At 44.4% G+C, this 19,375-nt stretch overlaps 1 protein-coding gene across 3 annotated transcripts in view; it reads left to right on the top strand.

Annotated features, from left to right (window-relative positions):
* Positions 1 to 2,872: 2,872 nt before the first annotated feature.
* The window catches only part of LOC101155829 (girdin), a 21,095-nt gene continuing 4,592 nt past the window's right edge, over positions 2,873 to 19,375 (top strand). For all 3 annotated transcript variants that reach the window (XR_002290771.2, XM_011479581.3, XM_020705585.2), the window contains exons 1-23: positions 2,873 to 3,931; positions 4,004 to 4,095; positions 5,288 to 5,393; positions 7,443 to 7,512; positions 7,787 to 7,845; positions 7,951 to 8,034; positions 8,122 to 8,262; positions 8,372 to 8,550; positions 9,143 to 9,224; positions 10,070 to 10,228; positions 10,440 to 10,586; positions 12,005 to 12,149; positions 12,225 to 12,779; positions 12,853 to 13,058; positions 13,127 to 13,321; positions 13,729 to 13,859; positions 13,954 to 14,080; positions 14,157 to 14,321; positions 14,440 to 14,601; positions 14,677 to 14,954; positions 15,041 to 15,184; positions 15,261 to 15,447; positions 15,917 to 16,062. Coding sequence is in view for 2 of the 3 variants with exons in the window: in XM_011479581.3 (XP_011477883.1) it covers positions 3,857 to 3,931; positions 4,004 to 4,095; positions 5,288 to 5,393; positions 7,443 to 7,512; positions 7,787 to 7,845; positions 7,951 to 8,034; positions 8,122 to 8,262; positions 8,372 to 8,550; positions 9,143 to 9,224; positions 10,070 to 10,228; positions 10,440 to 10,586; positions 12,005 to 12,149; positions 12,225 to 12,779; positions 12,853 to 13,058; positions 13,127 to 13,321; positions 13,729 to 13,859; positions 13,954 to 14,080; positions 14,157 to 14,321; positions 14,440 to 14,601; positions 14,677 to 14,954; positions 15,041 to 15,184; positions 15,261 to 15,447; positions 15,917 to 16,062 (3,635 nt within the window). In the remaining variant the exon portion in view is untranslated. The remainder of the gene's footprint in view (positions 3,932 to 4,003; positions 4,096 to 5,287; positions 5,394 to 7,442; positions 7,513 to 7,786; positions 7,846 to 7,950; positions 8,035 to 8,121; positions 8,263 to 8,371; positions 8,551 to 9,142; positions 9,225 to 10,069; positions 10,229 to 10,439; positions 10,587 to 12,004; positions 12,150 to 12,224; positions 12,780 to 12,852; positions 13,059 to 13,126; positions 13,322 to 13,728; positions 13,860 to 13,953; positions 14,081 to 14,156; positions 14,322 to 14,439; positions 14,602 to 14,676; positions 14,955 to 15,040; positions 15,185 to 15,260; positions 15,448 to 15,916; positions 16,063 to 19,375) is intronic.

Genomic DNA, 19,375 nt, shown 5'->3' with positions numbered 1-19,375 from the left:
TTGTGAGCAAGATTTTTCAAAATCTCAAGGTCCCGTCCCAAGTCAATATAAAACCTTTGTCGTTTTCTAGTATTTTATTTATGCTACACAATCGCTTCCATACCATAGTGCATGCAACTTACTATTAACATGTTTGAATGAAATTTCAATAACAACAACAATTAGTTACTAGTAGACTGCTAGAATTTAAAAGCTGAGGAAAGTAGGATCCATATTGCTTCTGTCCTAAATTCTCATTTACTTCTCCTCTGTCCTTGATCACTTATTTATCATTTAGTTCTCCATGCCTGTGTTTGGCACTGTGCGATTCATGTGTTGTTCCTCTTTGGAGAGATTCAAGATTCCAGTTGGCTCGTCTCAGCTCCTGTCATTGGCCGTGGACCGCGGCTCTGGCTCATCTTGCAGTTCCCAGTCGTTCCCCAGTTCTATCTGGATGATGCCCATCTGCTACATACACTATTCAAACATGTAGTTGTAGATGTTAGATAAGCTAATTCTTTTTTCACAGTTCTGATACATCGCCTGTCCATCCTGGAAGAGGATCCCTCCATCATGTGGACATCCCTGAGGTTTCTTCTTTTTTTCCCCCGAATCCTCTTACCGAGAAGGAGGGTCTAAGGGCAAGAATGCCCAGTTTAGCTTAGTCTGTTTCGTTTAGTAATCAGCCATTGTATTTTATTACTGATTTTATGTGTTGTACAATTACCGGTGTGAAGCCCGTTGAGACAACTGTGTAGTAATATTGGGCTATATGAATTGAATTGAATGGAATTGCACTGCAATGGATGGATGGATGGATACTTGAAGCCTGAGTCTCTCTCTTCTGTGTTTAAACATTTCTTGAATTTATGTCAATTTCTTTTTACCAGATAAAATTAATTAATAATTTAGGTCAAAAAGTTACCGGTGTGAGTTTTTAAAACATTAATTGTCTGATTGTCTGTATTAGGTGTTCAACAAGATGTTTACTGTTAGGCAGATGGAGCAGCATTTCTGGTGACAGTGAGCATTAGTTTGAAGCTTGGAGCATTTGATCATAACTGTGTTCGGCCACATGGTGTCAGTCAAGTCTTATTAGAGATATCTTATATCTCCATCAAGAGATGTCTCTGGATACTTTGTCGGGGATGTTCCTGGTGTTTGGGGTCTTTCATCATCGTACATCCTCCTCTGGAAGATCCAGTCAGGAATCATCAGATCTTGCTTTTTTCTAGGTGGATTACAGTTACTGACATGACTTCAAGGATCTCCTCTTCTGAGGTACCTTCATCTGGAGGCCCTTCCTGCTGTTTTGATAAACTCTAGAATGTCTCCTCTCTTCCTCTATGATCAAATCTCTGGAAGGCAAAACTTAAAAATCAAGCCACAAAACCTCTGCACCACCCCTCCACTGGAAACACCACAATCGCCATTCAGTAAGATGACAGCTGCAAAACTGTCCTGCGTATGTCAAAAGTTTCAGTTATTAAAGATCAATCATCTGTTCTTCCAATGCGGTTGTCAGCTTCAGCACCACGTCTGCTTTAGTGCTCAGGTCTCAGACACAAGCACGACGTCTAGATCCAGGATGGTAGCAGCAGTGTGAGCTGAGACTTTCAGCTGCAGCTCGCGTCCACCCCCAGCTGTCAGTCTCTTGCAATGGTCAGGATGCCCGGAGATGTTCACCTGACAGCAGGAGTTGATCTTACGAGGGTGATCTTTTTTTGAGGACATTTTTGTGTTCTGCCGACAGCTTCAGAGTTTATGTAAAAAAAACAATTGTGCCTCCATCTTTCACCAAGCACCACAGAGCAGCTGCTGAAGATGTGGTCAAAGGTTCCTAACCTTCAACATAAAGGGGACTGGAAATGCCCCATGCATGCAGGGAGCACATAAAGTGCCTGAATAAAGAGGTGGGTGTGGTGAAGCCCTGCTATCCAGTTTAAAGACCAGGTCATCTTTCCCTCAACCTCCTCCTACCAGTCTATGCTCCCTAATGTTTCACTCTGACAGTCCACTCCCACAAAGTCCCTATGACCCCATTCTCCTCCCTGTTTCCCTTCCTGCCATGCTTTCACCTGGACTCCTGCTTTGGCCTCCATTGGATCCCAGAGTCTCTGTTTGGCACCATCTTTCTCTCAAACTTACTGTCTACAAATGAAAGGAAATGGGGTTGCCAAGATGAGTAATGAACATGAACCAATTCTGTTTGGTCATGCTGATTTGAGCAGCTTCACACCAGAAACTGCAGCTTTAAACGTATTTGTTCTGAGGCTCATTCATCGTTGCAGATTCAGAGACACGGTCCTGCAAGTACAATGATTTCAAAAATAAATCAGTCTTTATCTACAGAGAAAACACTGGTTAAAACTGACAAACCTATTTATTTAAAAAAATTTCTTTTCTTTAAATCTTTTTTAATTCCCTGCCTGCTGTGTCTGTCCATTTTAAGATTAGCACACCCCAGAACATAAACCATAATGCAATTATAACAAACTCGTCTTTTATAAGTCAAGGACATAGTTTCGTTTTTAGTTTAAACTGAGATGGGTGACTGTTTAGTTTCTACTTTAACTTGAATCAATTTGCAACATAGGACCCAACATCAATGTGGAGGTCCTTCAGATTCCAGCAGAAGCAACTGCTGATATAAGAAGATTAAATGTTTGAAATGTGGCCAAAAGCATCTCTTTTCATTTGAAAATGTACATGATTTTAAAAATTGGATCAGATTAGCAGAAGGATCTTAATTCTGCCATTTCTAAAACAGAAAAGTGGAGCACAGATTTTGACTGCTTAAAATAAAAAATAGTTGTGAAATATTTTGATAAATTACAGTAGTTTCTTTTGTTTAAAATGCATTTAAGACACTTAAAATAATCATAAAAATAAATCAAACGTCACCCGTTAATGTCAGTTACTGTTCAGCCAGTTGCATAAGCTAAGAGGGTTGAATTGATAAGGTGGAAAAAGTTTCACATTTTGCCCAAAAACCTAAGTTTAAAATTTTCCAGATGATTGAAGTACAAGTTTAGTTTCTTACCTCAAAACTTTTTTTCCCCCCTCTGGAAAAAGAGAAAAAAATGGTTTTAAAGACATGAATATTCCCGCGTGCCACAGGTGAAAATCAGGAAACCACAAAAATGATCACATGACTTCAATCCCATCGTTGATTGGCAGAAATGGTTTTGTTGTGTCTTCCCTGGCTAAAAGACTTTTCTGCTGTTCTCGTGAGCTTGCTTGAGTATTTAATTCGTCCTTTGTTTGTTTGTTTGTTTCTCATGATTTAATTTAGAGAGTTTGTAGATTTTCTGTCAAGACGTCAGACCCCTTCATCTTACCTAAACCCCACGTGGCAAAGCTCCACGTGACTCAGCTGAGACGGCAGGTGGTCTTATATGTGTGTTTGATATTAACAATTGTTTAATTGTGCAACTAAATGTGAATTCCTGTAAATTGAAAAATGTGCAATAAAGTTTATTGGGGGGAAAAGACAGACGACAGGTGGACGTGTTCACACCGGGAAATTTTAACGTTTTATTTTCTTTAGTTTTAAGGACGATAATGATGCCGTCATCATCATGGAAACAGAATAATTTGCTGTAAAATCTTTGACGTTATTTTGACCGCACTTGGACCAACATGTATTGATTTGTTGGCGGAAACGGGATCTGTGACGAGGAGGGGGAGGAGCCAGAGGAGGAGCAGAAAGAGGCCGGGTTGTTGGGATTGGCGGCGGCTGCCGCTGCCGCAGAGGACCGGCGGAGAGGATGCGGGTGAGCTGCTGCTGCGGGACCGAACGCGGGTGTTTGGCAGCGTGAGATGGCGTGAGAGCTGCGCTCCTCCCTGCTGCGGATCGGATGCTCTGGACTCCTGCATGATAGAGAGAATGGAGAGCGGAGTTTTCCTGAACTGTCTGGATCAGTTCATGCTCAGTCCACTTGTCACTTGGGTGAGTGCTGCAGGGCTTTGTGGGCTGACAGGGAATAGGATGTCATCCTCATTGGTGCACCTTTTTGTCCAGGTGAAGACACTTGCGCCTGATGATGGGGGCGAGCATTTGGACTTCTCGGACCTGCTGGATGGAGTCTTCCTGAACAACATCATGGCTCAGCTGTAAGTCCCTCCACTGCTGCAGCCACATGCTGCTGCTGCTGCAGGGAATCTCTGTAGTCAGCTGCAGACGTTTAACAACAGCAGCTACAAAAAACCTTACAGGGTAGACATCCCAGAATAAACAGGAAAGGTTAGAGGCTGCACTGGCTGCAGAGGCTCAGGGGAAGCAGAGCGGCATCATAGCCATCAGGATGCTGCTAAAGAGATTATGATTGACGGTGTGATGCTGTGACTGTCATCTGGTACACGGGAACACACACCGGAGCAGCCGAGTTCCATCTGAAGGTTAGGAGTAAAAAGTGATGACACGTCAGCACACATGTCAAAAATGCAGCCCAGACAGGCGTCAGTCATCCCACTTACCCCATCACCCCATCATGAGCATGTCCAAGTGCTTTAACAATGCTGCAGTGAAGGGAGGGGAAGAGGCGGGATAATCTCCTGGATTGGGAGACCCTCTGAGATTAGGGCCTTTAGTGCCTGTGGGACACAGATGGAAAGGGGGGGGGGGGGGTCCTAGATTGCATCAGAACATCTAAATCACTCTGCCTGCATTTTTCCACATAAATATTTGTACAGGTTCCAGGCAAAAAACTCTGATGTGTACAGCAGGACTTGACTCCAGATCCTGGTGAACATTTGGCCCTGGAGCTGCAGGTTGGGAGGAGGGGTGTCATGCTGGCTAAAGTTAAGCCTCAGGATTTGTAGTCAAGTCTGTCCCCCACATTTCTTAATTTCTCAAACTCGTCTGTAAATTTACAGACGAGTTCGACTGAAACTCTTTGGGTCCCTTTGATTTATCGGACAGAGCTGCATGGGGCCATGTTTGGGATCCTGTTTTTGGAATTTCTCTCATCTAAGTCCATCTTTTCACTTCTCAGGGACGTCTTTCGTTCATCCCTATGATTTTATCTGATCACAGTTATGTACATTTGTCAAGTGCATTAGCTGCTCCCACAGCATGATACTGCCACCCCATGTTTCCCAGCTGGGAAGGTCCGGCAACTCTGAAAAAAAATTGATGATAAAGCAAGAGATTAGCTCACTCTCTTTTTTAATTCACAAGCCGTTTTCTGCTGGTTCAGAAATTAAATTAAAACAAATATATTTTACAGTAACGACAAAAAGCTACGTTTTTTTTTTTTCGTTTTTAAAAGTTTGCCTGAAATCATTTCTTTTTTCCCTGTCCCAGAAATCCTCCTGCTGCACCTCGAGTTGTGAGCAAAGTCTGCAGGGATCCGAGTCAAAGGATTCAGAACCTGAACTTCCTTGTGCAGCAAATCAAGACGTATTATCTGGTAAGTGTTGGGAGGCTCCGCTATGCTTCTCTGAGTCAGTGCTCCTGTTTTATATTAGGCATCGGAGCTTTCCATCGCACTTTAAATCTGATTATGATCCAGTTGGGATTGTTCAGATGTGCATGCTGTTGTGCAGCAACAGATTAACTTGTTCTCCTCATGATGTTTGTCCTAAATATGAGCCGTGTGAACATCTGTGTAATCGGCACAGATGCCGGGTGGCAGCGCAGCCAGAGGCCAGAGCAGTGCAACCACACAAACACATAACCCGGCTGAGCTTGTGCCAGAGATGCTGAAGTCCAGAACTGTCTGTCAAAGAAATTAAAAACACTTCCAGGGGGCATTTTCAGTCAAAATCCATAGGCTTTATTGATCCAGACCAGCAGCTACGACAGAACACACAGGTTCTGAACTTCCTGACCTTTATTTGAAATGTTCTCATTATAGGTTTTCATTCCAGTATGTAATGCTACCTTGAAGCATTTGTTCTAGGTTCCTCAGAATCTGTGTCTGTGAGCTTTAGCCTGCTTTGAAATGATTGGTCACCGCTGCCCTACATTCTGCAAGTGGGCCAGAAACCAACATGGAGTTCAGGTTTTACTGATCCTTTCGCTCTTCTGCTGCCCGAAAAACAACAAAAAGACATTTCGATGATCTGAGTCTGCTTGTGTTGGGGCTCCGGTCTGGGACTTCAGTGAAAAGTGCACTTTGGCTGCAGGTTCGCAGCAGCGTTCATGACGGATGTATCGATTGTGTCAGGCTGGGGGGAGAGGGGGTTGGCTCGAGAACTGCAGCGTGGTGTGCAGGGCTGGAACCATATCAGGTCCTTAGATTTTCTTTAATGCCGTTTCTTTACCTGTGCCTCACAGCAACCGTCCTGTTGGTTTTTATATAAGTCTACGCAAACAGTTCTGTGAAAATTCTTTTTCATAGCAAACCAAAACTGAGTTCGGCCAAAAACTGGAAACATCTTTGATACTGATCATACATTCAATCTCAGCTTTGTGATGTGGAATGGAAACAGTTGTTGATTTGACGGAGGCCCCCCAGCACTTGGGGGGTCACAGATTTCCACATTTAAAAAAGCTGCATGTCAACATAGGAACTTCACAAAGAGCGGCTGTTGCTGATGACATCGTGGCCCATTGATAGTTGAGGATCTGTTGGAGATGCCACCACCACCAAAGTCATCAGAGGAAATATAAATCTACTAATGATGGAGGTTGTTGTTGCCGACAGCAACAGGCATCTTTTTTAAACAAGTTAATAAATCTTTAAGAAGAGCAGAGTGCAGATCCATGCTTGTTAAGGAGGAGTCCTGAGTCTTATTTCTTTGAGGTTTACCTCTTAAGGTTCCATCACAGAGATTCATGGGGTCTTTTACCTGGATAGCTGCATTTGGGTTTTGACAAACATGTCTTCTCATCTGACCTCTGAACCTTGTTCCAGAAGTGTTCTGATTTGCTCCAATTTGGTTTGATGAAGCATTAATTGTGGTTGTGGTCACATGATACAGAAGATCTTTCTAAACAGCTGCTTCAGATCATCTGTGCATTTTCATGTCACTTGGGAAAACTGCTTCTTTCTGCAAAACACTCAACTGTTTTCAGACTGATACGCAACCAGGACAATGCTCCTAAAACTGAATGTACGTCCAAGCTGGATCTGGTGTCTTTTGATCATTTTTTCTTTTTTTTTTGGTGTTTGCTGTGTTGTTGTCAGCCGTGCATGCTCACCAGCACTCACGCATGCTTTGCACACACTCCTGTGTCTGAGCTGTAACAGCACATAAGGCCAGAGCACGCAGTTTTGGAGGGGTACAGCTCTGCTCCAGGGAAACCGGCGCCCTCATCTACCCTTTCAGAGCAGCCGCACTTTATCCGGATGCGCTTCCGTGCAGGAGTTTTATCAAAGCGCGACGCATCTATGAATCCGCGGCCTTCCAAGCACTTTGTCTGCGCCTCAATGGGTGTTTTATTCTTCTGTTTCAGTTCGACACAAAAAGGCGGCATTCTGTGACTCATCCCCTCCTCTGTCTGCTTTCTGTAGGACAATCTGAGACAGTTAATCGCAATCCCTCTGCCGGACGTGCTGCTGCTCGGCAGGACGCCATACTGTGGTACGCTCTTCATCTTCATCATCTTTCAGGACTTCAACGTGTTTACTGCTGGAAGTCCAGCTGGCATTAAGACAGTTCTGCTGCCTTGTCTTGTTTGATTAAAGGAAATGAGATTACAATATTTTGAAACAGTTTTTAGATAAAAGCATCAGACTGAAAAAAAACTACTTTGGTTTTGAAAGAGGTCAGCAGAAAAATCTCCCAGAGCGGCTCTTCTTCGCTCATGGCATGTGTGTGAAGGAGAACCCACATGTTCTACTCTGTCTTCCTCTAGAACAAAGTCTGGATGAAATGAAGAAGCTTCTGCTGCTGTTGCTGGGATGTGCCGTCCAGGTGATCAGTGTCCTCCAGTTTCTCCACTCTCATGTTTGGTTATTTTTTTAAAGGATTTCTTGTCGTATTTCTTTTTGTTTTGGTTTGTTTTTTTTCGAATTTCAGTGTGACGAAAAAGAGGAATACATAGAGAAGATTCAGACGCTTGATTTTGATACGAAAGCTGCAATTGCTGCACATATTCAAGAGGTATGGGCAGAATGAAATGAGCTTCTAGGCTTCAGTGTCCATGCCGGTTTCATGGTGTAACAGTCTTTTTCCAAAATTGTTTTCCAGTTGACTCACAGTCAGGACAATGTGCTGGACCTGCAGCAGCTGGAGTCTGGTGACATGCACCCAGAGGAGATGGAGGCAGCAGTGAGGACCGTGGCCACATGTCTCCGACATTTGCTGGAGCAGAGGGATGCTCATCTGGAGGTCCATGATCAACTTTGCATGTTCAGCCCCTTTTTACGTTTCAGCTTTGCTTTCAAATAAAAACGTTAAAAACTTTGAGAGAATATTTTCGCTCCCTTCTTCTCCGCAGGCTATAGCAGAGCTCATGCAGGAAAAGGAGGCGGCTGGAGGTTCGCTCTGCGGCCCCTCCAGGCCCCTGCCTGCCGGCTACTCTCCCAGCATGCAACAGCAGCAGGTTGGAACCCAGCAGCACCTGGTGGTGGATCTGGCAGACTCAAAGGCAAAGATCAGACGACTTAGACAAGAACTGTAAGCAAAATGAAACTCTGCTGAGATTTAGTTATGTACTTGATATGAGACTAAATATCATTGTGTGATTTAAAGTCATGACAGAAACAAACCTGACTCATTCTAACTGCTACACATTGTCTTTCACTGAACTTAATTTTTTAAGTTTCACCAAAAAGAAATCCTAAAAATTCATTTTTTTTAAATCTAAGATGAAATATGAATACATTGTAGTCATGTGGAGAGCGGCGGCAGACGAGGTTCAGGATAAGAAACGCCCTGCGGAGGTTGGCCCACATTGCTGCTTGCTTGGCAGGTTGTATGGCTGTGGATCCCAGCTGACCCACATTTGTGCTGCAGCCTCACACACAAGCAGTAGCCCTGATCCGATCTCGCCTCTGCCCTTCTCTGCTGCTGCTGCTTCTCTGTGCTCGTCGTTAGGATGCCCTCACTCTCACACATAGTTGCTTCTCGCCAAACACAGAGAATCCGTCTGACCGCAGGACATATTTTAGCTTGACAGAACACCTTTTCTTCAAAACGGCTAGAGTGACCATCTCCTGCCTGTGTGGCTGCACAAACCCTAACCCCTTACTTAACCCTGTGACCACAGAGAGGAGAGGAGAGAGCAGATGCTCGACTGCAGACATGAGCTAGAGAACATGGAAGCCCAGCTGAAGAGGATCCAGCAGGAGGTACCAAGCCTAACTGAGTCCAGTCCATTTTTATTTTCACTGTTTGTTTTTTTCAAACATGCTTCATAGGTTAATTGGTTACTCTAAATTGCCCCTAGGTGTGAATGTGAGAGTGTATGGGTGTGCGATTGTGGCCCTGCAACAGACTGACGACCTGTCCAGGGTGTCCCCTGCCTTCGCCTACGAGTGGCCAGGATAGGCTCCAGCAGCCCCGGGACCCCGAAAGGGACAAAACGGGTTTAGAAGACGAATGAATGATGAATGTTTTTTTCACAAGGCCAGCAAAGGTTCTCATTCATCCGGGTAACATTGTCTTGAAGTTGAGTCAAGGCTTCTGTACCTAAAATCTTCTTTCTTTAGATAATTTAAAACCTCTGGAAACGAATTGTCAGAGAACTACAGCAGAACAATCTTAAAGTAAAAATATTACAGCAAGTCGGAGCAGAAACTGTGACAGGAGATTCTTTTTTTTCTCATCATTGAGTAAATTTATGTTCATTTCGTGTTTTTTGCCAGGTTAAAGTCTTTCTGGGTTTAATTAGCTCGTTCTTTAGCGCTCAGTGGAACACAGATCCTGCCCCTCCAAGTCCAAACACATGCACACACTGTATGGTCGGCATCGGAATCTAGTTGAGTCTCTGTGGTGGTTTGGAAAACTGCCTGGGGTCTCTCAGCGGATGGGGCGGGTCTCCAGCGGTCCTGAACAGACTGCAGCCTGGTGGAAAAATCAATGACAGATAATTATTGTAAATTTAAGTCTAAGCCTGCTGGCGAACAGCGACACGTTGGCTAAAATGGTCAAACGGAAGAGTTCAGGTACCGGTATGGTTTTTGTCTGTGAACAGAATTCCCGGCTGCTCGTGGACGCTCGCTCTGCCCGGACGTACCGCGACGAGCTGGATGCCCTGAGGGAGAGGGCCATGAAGGCGGACAAGCTGGAGAGCGAAGTGGCGAGATACCGGGAGCAGCTGCACAAGATGGAGCTGTACAAGGCCAAAGTGGAGGTGGGACTCATTCAAAGACTCTGCCTGATTTGTCTTTACACTGTCTGCTGTGGGTTCAAAATACAGCTACTGGTTTCTGACAAAAACAACAAACTGATGAGTGCTTGGTTGTAGTCGTGGTTAAGAGTTAAAGACGTGTGTTCAGTTTTTTTAGCAGATGTAATGTGAATAATGTTTTACCTCAACTCCTGAAGTGTGTTTTATAAATCAGGAGCTAAAGGAGGACAACAGGGTTCTGGTGGAGACCAAGGACGTGTTGGAGGATCAGCTGGAAAGCTGGAGGGCTCGCACAGACAAAATCCACCAGCTGGAGAAGCACATCCTGCTGCTGAAGGCCCAGGTCCAGGACATGGAGCAGGTCAGACGCAGAGCCAGACTCAGTAGGGGGGCGGGTCGGGCAAGAAGGCAGGTTTGCAGGTGGAAGAAAAATCGTTACCACAGCTGGATCTCCGACTGTATGAAAAACAAAAATCTTCAGGGAAGATGGCTCCCTGAACTAATAGTTGATCATTAAGATGATGAGTTTTAATTGTGTTTAAAGGCAGTTAATTTGACTTTTAAATATTTAAATGTTAACCTCCAACATATGCAGAGGATTGAAACGTATTCAGTTGATTCCTTTCTGCCACACTTTGTTAATTAGTTAATAATCAACATTTAGGTTTGATGCAAAGCTCATTATGACTCCCCCCCACATAGAGGGGGGTCCCCTCCTGCATTCCTGCACACAACAAAACCTTGTTTTGGGGATTTAAGCAAATTTCCACCTACAATCTCTGGACAGGCAGGTGTTACAGACTCAAAGCATTTCATTCCTAATTTTTTCTTTTTTAAAACATCAGTTTTTCAAATCAGACAAACCCCCACCTGTCATACAAACTTATCAAACATGAAACAGCAGATATGTGTGTTCCTGCAGATATTTTTGTTATTCATTTTCTTTATATTGCATTAATTTTAATTCAAAAAAAAAATTGGATGACACCAGAAGAGAGAGCCTCCTGTTTCTATCATGCCACCTGTTGGGATAATACTCCTTGATGCCATCTAGTTTTTTTATTACAAAAGAACAATGTGGCCGATTTTCATGTTTTTTTTCTCATTATTTGGACAGTTCTTTACAGAAAGTGCCTTAACCCTTGTGCTATCCCATGAGGTCAAGATGACTATTGACATGCTCTCCCTACCATGACAAAGGTGGATAAAGGTGAAGATTTCATGTAATCCAAGGACACCAGTGAAGATCACAAACCATTGAAGGTTCAGCGCACTGTCTTGTGGGGTCTAGATGACCCCACTCCCAATGTTAAAGTGCCTAGGATAGCACAAGGGTTAAACATCGCATAAAGTCACACCATGGGATGTTTGAGGCTGAAACGACAGGCTTGCAGGTTTCTGTGCTTCCTTGACTTACAGGAGAAAATCAGCACAAATTAACCCAAAATGATTGAGTTTAAAATCTTTACTTTGACAACGTTAAACTATTTAATGAACAGAGATCATTTTTAATCACAAATAAGCAACCAAAAAATCTGATAAGGTCAAACTTTTCTTTCAAAGCCATTTAGACATGCATGAAAGGAAACCGGCAGACGCAAAGATGTATCAAAGTGCTGTTGTCACTCAATTTTAACATTCCATTAGTATTCAGTAGAAACACTGAACGTATAAATATTTGTGGAGATGGAACTATAAACGGGTCATGTCTGAAATAATGACAGCACTAAACAGTCTGGGAACCAGCGGAATCTTCTGTCAACTCCTTGTTCTCTCCAGGAGAGGGAGGTAGACAGGAAGTGCATCAAGGAGCTTCAGGAGGAGAACCTGGCTCTGTGTTTGGCTCAGAGGAGAAGCATGGACGAGTCTCAACTCTTGGGCTGGGAGCTGGAGCAGCTGTCCAAGACATCGGAAAGCTCGCAGGGTAAGAGCCACCATTGGTAAGAGCCAATGGAGACATTTAATCACACAAGTCACCAGCTGTTGTGTTCTTCTAAAGGGCAGCAGACTTTCAGCGAAGAGGTCACTGAGAGGACTCGCAGTCAGCTGCTGAAGCTGGAGAAGGAGAACCAAAGTCTCCTTAGGACCATAGAGGAGCTCAGCACCAAAAGCAAAGAAAGTTCTCACCAGATGTGCAGCTTCACTGACTTCAACGGATCAAAGCAAGCCTGCTGCTCTGTCACAGAAAACTCAGAGCTGCTCGTGAACGGAGGGTCAAACTGCCATCAGGACCTCTATGCAGAAACACGGACCCACCCTTTTAACACTGCAGACTGTTGTCGGCTGGAGAGCAGACAGCTGGAGGATGCAGGTGCTGGGAAGGATTTACAAGAAACCATGTCGGATCTGGAAGCCTTGGAAAATGTTCACAATGGTCTGCATGCTTTGGATGGATCAGAGACCCCAAATGGCAGCAGGCTTCATCATGACGGCATCTTCACGGGTCTGCCAGCTCGCTCCTCCTATGCCAACAAGCACACACAGCGGCTGGAGGCCAAGGTCAGGGCTTTGGATGCAGTTAATCTGCAGCTACAGACGTCTCTGGACAGCTCAGGTGGGTTCTGCAGAACTTCAAAATGTGCACTGAAACATTGCAAGGTTGTTAAGCTTTTTGCTCTCATTTTAAGATCGAAAGGTTGCACTTTTGGAGGAGGAGGTTCAGGAGCTGGAAGCAGAGAACCAGACCCTGCAGACTTCCTTAGAGGAACTTCAGATCTCTGTGAGACGCCTGGAGCAGCTAGAATCTGAAAAGCAGAGTCTGGAGCAGGAAACGGCCTCCTTGGAAAAGAACAAGCGCCACCTGGAGAAGGAGAACCGGCGGCTCCGGCAGCAGGTAGGAGGAAACATGGAGCTCTCCGCAAAACTGACACGGCCTGCAGTTACATACTTCCGTCTTTTCAGGTGGAAATTCTGGAGGCGAACTTAGACAACAGCAATGTGTGCATGAGCAGCTTGGAGAGAGAGATGCGTGGTGTGGTGAAGGAGGTGGAGGGGCTAAGGGAAACAGCTGAGAGGGTCAAAAACCTGGAGGTAGATAACAGACAGCTGGCCAAGCAAGCTGCCATCGACCAGAAAACGTTGGCAACGCTCAGGCAGGTGAGTTCACCTGTGTCTGCAGTGACACTTAATGGTTTCAGTCAGCAGTCCAAGGCCACACACACATGTTTTGTTTGTGTTTTGAACAAAGTTCTGTTGGTCTGCTCTGCTTGGAGACACTAGCGGGTCTATAATGTTAGCCTGAAGCCGCCCCCCTCTCTGGCTAAAGGTCTCATCTGTGATTATTCCATCTGATGCCACAACAACCCTCTAGCATTTAACAAAAAAGGCGTTCTGCCCTCTGGGGAGTACGCCACGCTAAATGTGACATCATTTTGATACAAAAACTCTGCATGGAAAAGAGAACTGGATGCAAACATTAGAAAAAGAAACATGACAGCTCCATTGAGGTCCATCTGACCATCGGGGACAGGGAAAGCACACTGAACTGTGCTGCTCGTCCTCAGGAGCTGGTGAATGAGAAGATGAGCACCCAGCAGAGAGATGCGGAGCTGCGGAGGCGGACACATGAGCTGGAGATGAGAGTCCTGAACCAGGAGAGCGCAGAGCAGCCAGAAGCACACACATCGGATGGCAGGTACCTTTGTGACACTCGGAGATAGAAGTCTCCACCAACAACACATTAATGTAGGGTTTATGATTCATTTATCTTAATTTCACTGATGCTGTAGGGTCAAAATGCTGGAGCTGGAGTCTTCTCTCAAGAAGTCTCTGCAAGATACAGATGACCAGATGCTGGAAGCACGTCTGAGGGAAGCTTCCTCCTTCAATCAGCAACTGTGCCACGAGCTGAAGACTGTCAGTCTTTGCAGGTTCCTATTTGGAGACCAGCAAGTTTTCAGTCACCAAGTGTGAACCTTTCTTTGTCACACAGGTGAAGCTGAGCTGCGACGCCTTGCAGCAGACACAAGAGGAGTGGTCCAGCTCCAGCTCTGAGGCTGAGAGCTGCAAAGCTGTGAGCAAATGGCTGCAAGAAAGCCAGGAGGCCACTAAGGAGCTGCTCAGGGTCAAAGACCACCTGATAAAGGTCGAGAGAAATGTAAGCAGTTTGCTTCTGGTACCGGAAGGCAGCATCCCTCTAGATTCTGGGGGTTAAAAGTCCACAGTTTGTTGGTGTCCATCATCCCTTATCTTTGTCCTCCTTGTCCCCTGGGCAGAATGCAACGCTGGAGGCGGAGCAGCAGGCTGTGCAGGTGCAGCTGAAGCAGCTGGAAGGTCAGAGTCACATCCAGCAGGTGCAGATATTAGCCCTGCAGAGGCAGGCGGCCTCCCTGCAGGAGAACAACACCGCCCTGCAGACACACAATGCTAGCCTACAGGTGCCCCCGCCCTCTCTGAGCTTCACCACTGCTCACTCCCTGTGAGTACTCATTCTAACTGGTTCCCCTCCCCAGGTGGAGATGTCCACTCTAAATTCCCAGAGTGCGGCCCTTACGGCCCAAAACGCTCAGCTCCAGCAGCAGCAGTCCAGGACTGAGAGTGAGCGGGACGGTGTGGTGCGAGAGCGCGACGAGCTGCGCAGCTCTCATGAGCAGCTGCTGCGGGACCACGAGCGTCTGGTGGTTCTGCATGAACGGCAGGCCATGGAGTACGAGGCCCTGATGGGCAAACACAAGTGTCTGAAGAACACCCATCGGACGCTGGAGCTAGAGCATCGCACACTGCAGGACAGGTGGGGGAGAGAAGATAACCAGAGTCCTTTGAATCCTAGAATGCAACATGTGCTGATGCTGCTGCATATGTGTTGGGTGCATATAGATGTAATAGCCTGCTGCAGCAGCGTACAAAGCTGGAGGACCTGGAGAGAGCCTTAAAGGAAGAGCAGATGAGGATAGGTCTGGAGAAGGAGCAGCACCAGAGCACGGCTGCTGAGTGCAGCAGGCTGCGCGATGAGAAGGACTGGTGAGGAGGCTCTGACGTGCACGAAGGCATGCTTTGAGGCAAACATGAATTCCAATGAGTGTTGTTGTTTTTTTAGGCTCAACCAAGTTTACTGTCAGCTCGTGAAGGACAACGAGGCTCTGACAGCAGACCATAAGCAGCTTAAGACCCAGATGAACGAGATCAAGCTGGAGAAGACTTGGCTGGAGGCAGACTTCTCCAAGCTGAAGACGGAGCTGCAGCAGCTGGACATCACCTCCATGAAGCTCTCCAACCAGTGTGAGGTATGAACGCAGAGTAGAGGGGTAACCATTAATAGATGAATCGATTTCTATTCCGGCGATCCAACCAGATAGATCTGTCTGAGGCGAGTTGGTTATCAAATCTACCTATACCATTCTAAAATCGTTTCACAGAGAAGTAAATCGATATTCGATATTGGAAAATACCATTTGGATTGTGGCACGTTGGGTTTAATGAACTATCATTCAGAAACAAGTGACATCACAGTGGACAACCCACACGTGATGGCAGCAAAAAATGATCAAACCATCATTACAGTCCAATGTGCGGAAACACTTTAGCAAAGTCATGTGACCATACAGTGTGGTCGCAGAGTAGTTCATTTCGCTTTTGTTGTGTCTGATGGCTAGACAGAAATATTTGACAGGTCCTAGTCAGCAGTTTTTCTACCCAAATGCTCATCAATGAATGTCGCAGATGTCCATGCTCTTGCTCCACTTGCCATTTTAGCTTCTGAGTCAGCTAAAGGAAAACCTCGATGAAGAGAACCGGCACCTGCTGAGCCAAATCAAGACCCTGATGCTGCAGAACCGGACCTTGTTGGAGCAGAACATGGAGAGCAAAGATCTGTTTCATGTTGAGGAGCGGCAGTACATGTATGTGAGACAAACACCTGCTGGCTTTTCTCTTTAATGTTGTCATGGATGTAACCATTCTTTCTCCAACAGTCAAAGGACTTTTTTCTGAACTGATCTGATTTGTGAAGGATCACACCACCTGTTCAGAGTTTTCTACAACATGTGGTTTGATCTTCAATAAAATAAACAAAAACATTGTGTTTAAATATTGATAAAAACAAAAATTGACCTTTAAGAATTAAACCAACATTTTAATAATAGAAAAGGAATGAAATTCAGAAGTGATTTCAGGACTGCCGCGGCGGGGGTCTCGGTGTGGGGAAGGCTCGGCACTCTCCCTCCTTCTTTTTCCATTCCATCACCCACTTTAGAAGAACATAAACACCCACTCGAGCACATGTGCTATCTCACCTTTGCACAAATAGTTTGAGTGATTAAATGAAATACCCCCCCTCCTCCTCTTTAATCACCCTCCTAACCCCCCCCCCCCCCCCCCCTCCCCCGGGCATCCCTCTCTCTTCTTCCCTTCTTTTCTTTTCCGTCCGGTCCAACAAAAGACTGTTACAGATATGAGTAAGATCAATGAAGTTTAGCCTTTATTACAAAAGGGGTTTATTTAAATACACACCTGGTGTATCAAATGTTTCATAACCCCTATTGTAACAGTAAAATATGTCCAACACAAGAGGCTTTCAGCTCTCATCTGTCTGCTTAGCTGTTGGACAGGACAAGTAAAAAAAAAAGTGATTTCAGTAGAAATCAATTCAGTTTATTTAATAATAGAAAGGTGGAGTTAAAAGTAGAAAGTTAACCACCAGATTTTGTGTCAAAGTGCAGAACATCAAAAAGCTTCATTTTTTATCCTCCTCTGTGCCTGCTCTCTACAGTCATAATCGTCTATGTTGATTATTTCCATGTTTGATTTGTCTTTGGTTTCATGGATTGAAAGTAAAAACAACGGACGAATTGAAGTGTGATGTCTCTCATAGAAAATGCCGTACGGCCGTCTCTCATGAAATGAGGCAAAATCCCTCTTCCTGATACAAGTGCCGCCATGTTGAAATCACGCGACAGTGATTGGTCCGAGTCGCTCCGAGTCATCAAATCTATGGCATCGACTGTCGCCATTGCCATAGATACGATGACTCAGACCAATCCCTGTCGACTGGTTATCAATGATACCTCCCTGTTTGGGAAGACGAGAAGGGAGGGGTTGGGCTGTCCGTTGTTTTTACAGTCAGTGGTTTTATATCCTGACATAACCCTCTGGACTAGGGACCGGCACACAGAAGGGCAGCAGTGAGAAGGAAAAGTCCTCTAAAAGGAGAATCAGGAAAAACCTTCCTGTGGAACCAGACTCCACAACTGAAGATAGACAAACATAGAAAAATACTGGAACATCTGTAGTCAGACGTGTAGAGTAGTAACTGCAGTAATGAAAGCAGATGGAAAAAATCAAAATCCTAAAACAAAAAAAAGAAGTTTCACAATGGAGAAGTTAGGGATCAGAGAACAGACAAAGTCAAGGTCAAAAGATAAGACAAAAAAGTTAAGTTAGAAATTGCCACAAAACGAGAACATGTGTAGACAAACTCAAAACCCTGACTGTTACAGAACAGAAGTTCACAGCTGTTCATCAGACCTCTGCAACGTTGTGAAGAACATTTGATGGATTCTTCCGAACAGAGATCTTTTATTTCTATCATAATTCATTGAATGTTTTTTTTTAAGGGTCCGCTGAAGTTTCTTCAAAGCATCACTTTGTCTAGACTTGGCTTTTTTTCTGCTGTGGACCTGCTCCAATGATGTTCAAAGTCTCCACCGGCTTTCAGCTGATGTCCTTACAACACCATGCTGCTGATTTACTTTTATTACATGATCACAAGTTTAGGCCCAAAAATCAGAAAAGCTCGCTCAAATCATGATCTTTACTCCACCGTGCTTTGTAGTTAGGAAGATGTTTTATCATGATATTTATTGCATTTTTAGGCCAAATGTTCTTTCCAAATATTTTATGAATTTCATGAATTTCTGACATTCAAGAATGTTGGTTTAAACTGCATCGTGCTGCTACACACTCTGCTTGTTTAAAGCTTTAAATGCTGCAGAGTTACAAATATCAAATACTTGCCTGCCTCCCAGGGTAGATTTTGTCCTCCTTGTGCTCTTGAGGTCTTCTGCCTGCACTTTTGGTGGAGTGACCACAGTGTCCATGTGTCTAACTGTGAACCATTGAATTTGTAAAGCCATTGAAAGTCTTTCCAGCCTCAGGCAGAGCATATTGTGTTTACTTTTGTGTGGAAGAAACATAAAAGGTTCACTGTCATATTCAGAAAGCTAACATTTGACTCAAGGGGATTCTAAGTCACTAACTGAAGGGTTTCCAATGGTACTTCCAGGTTTTAGTTCCTAAAATATACATTGAAATAATACACATTTCATATGTATAATTTTTAATATTTTTATGTATAATTTTTAATATTTTTAATCAATATTAGAGTAAATACTATGATAAATTAATGCAGAAAATCTTTTAAAAGATGCAAAACCTTTTTTCTTGACACCCGACCTTCATTTTCTTGAAATATTTTACAAAAAATCCTTTTATCATGTAAAGAAATCTAATAGAGATCATCCCAAAAGACAATTTCAAAATAAAGCTCTTTAGTGCAGACTTTACTTTGGAGGTTTCCTCAAATTTTCTGAAGTATTCTGAAAATCTGCTGCAAAAGGAGAGAATGCTGGTCTGAATCTGTGTCAAGGTTGAGCAGGACTTCCAGGTTCCCACTGGTCCAAACCATAGAAATACATAAATACTATCTGATGTCACCTAGATGATTCTAAATGGTTTCGATTAAACCTGAAGTGGATCGCTCATATTGACCCAAATTTGCTCTGCCCATGTCAATAATGTTCCAAAATTAGGCATTTGAGTAGGCAGAGGAAAGTGAGAGTTTTGTTGGTCCACCAACTTTTCCGGACAAACCCATTACAAAGTTGAGCTACAAGAAATTTTTTTAGAACTTTGGTTCTTTTTGGCCATTATTGTTAGGAATAGAAAATAAAGCAATAAACATCAAACTAGTGAAATTTTCCATATAAACTTGGACTTTTTACTATCAAACTTACTTCCTCTTTCGGCTTCTCCCATCAGGGGTCACCACAGCGAACAAGTCGCATGGAAAACTTGGCAATGTTTTACGCCGGATGCCCTTCCTGACGCAACCTTCTCAAACCGGGCTTGGAACCGGCACAGGGGTAGAGAAGGGAACAGGGAGCAGCCCGGAGTCGAACCCTGGTTTCACGGACGGAAGGCGCCGCAAACCAGCAC

Source organism: Oryzias latipes, chromosome 1 (assembly GCF_002234675.1).
Source record: "Oryzias latipes chromosome 1, ASM223467v1".
NCBI lineage: Eukaryota > Metazoa > Chordata > Actinopteri > Beloniformes > Adrianichthyidae > Oryzias > Oryzias latipes.
The sequence above is the reverse complement of the archived record's forward strand: the minus strand, read 5'-3'. Positions and strand labels throughout refer to the sequence as shown.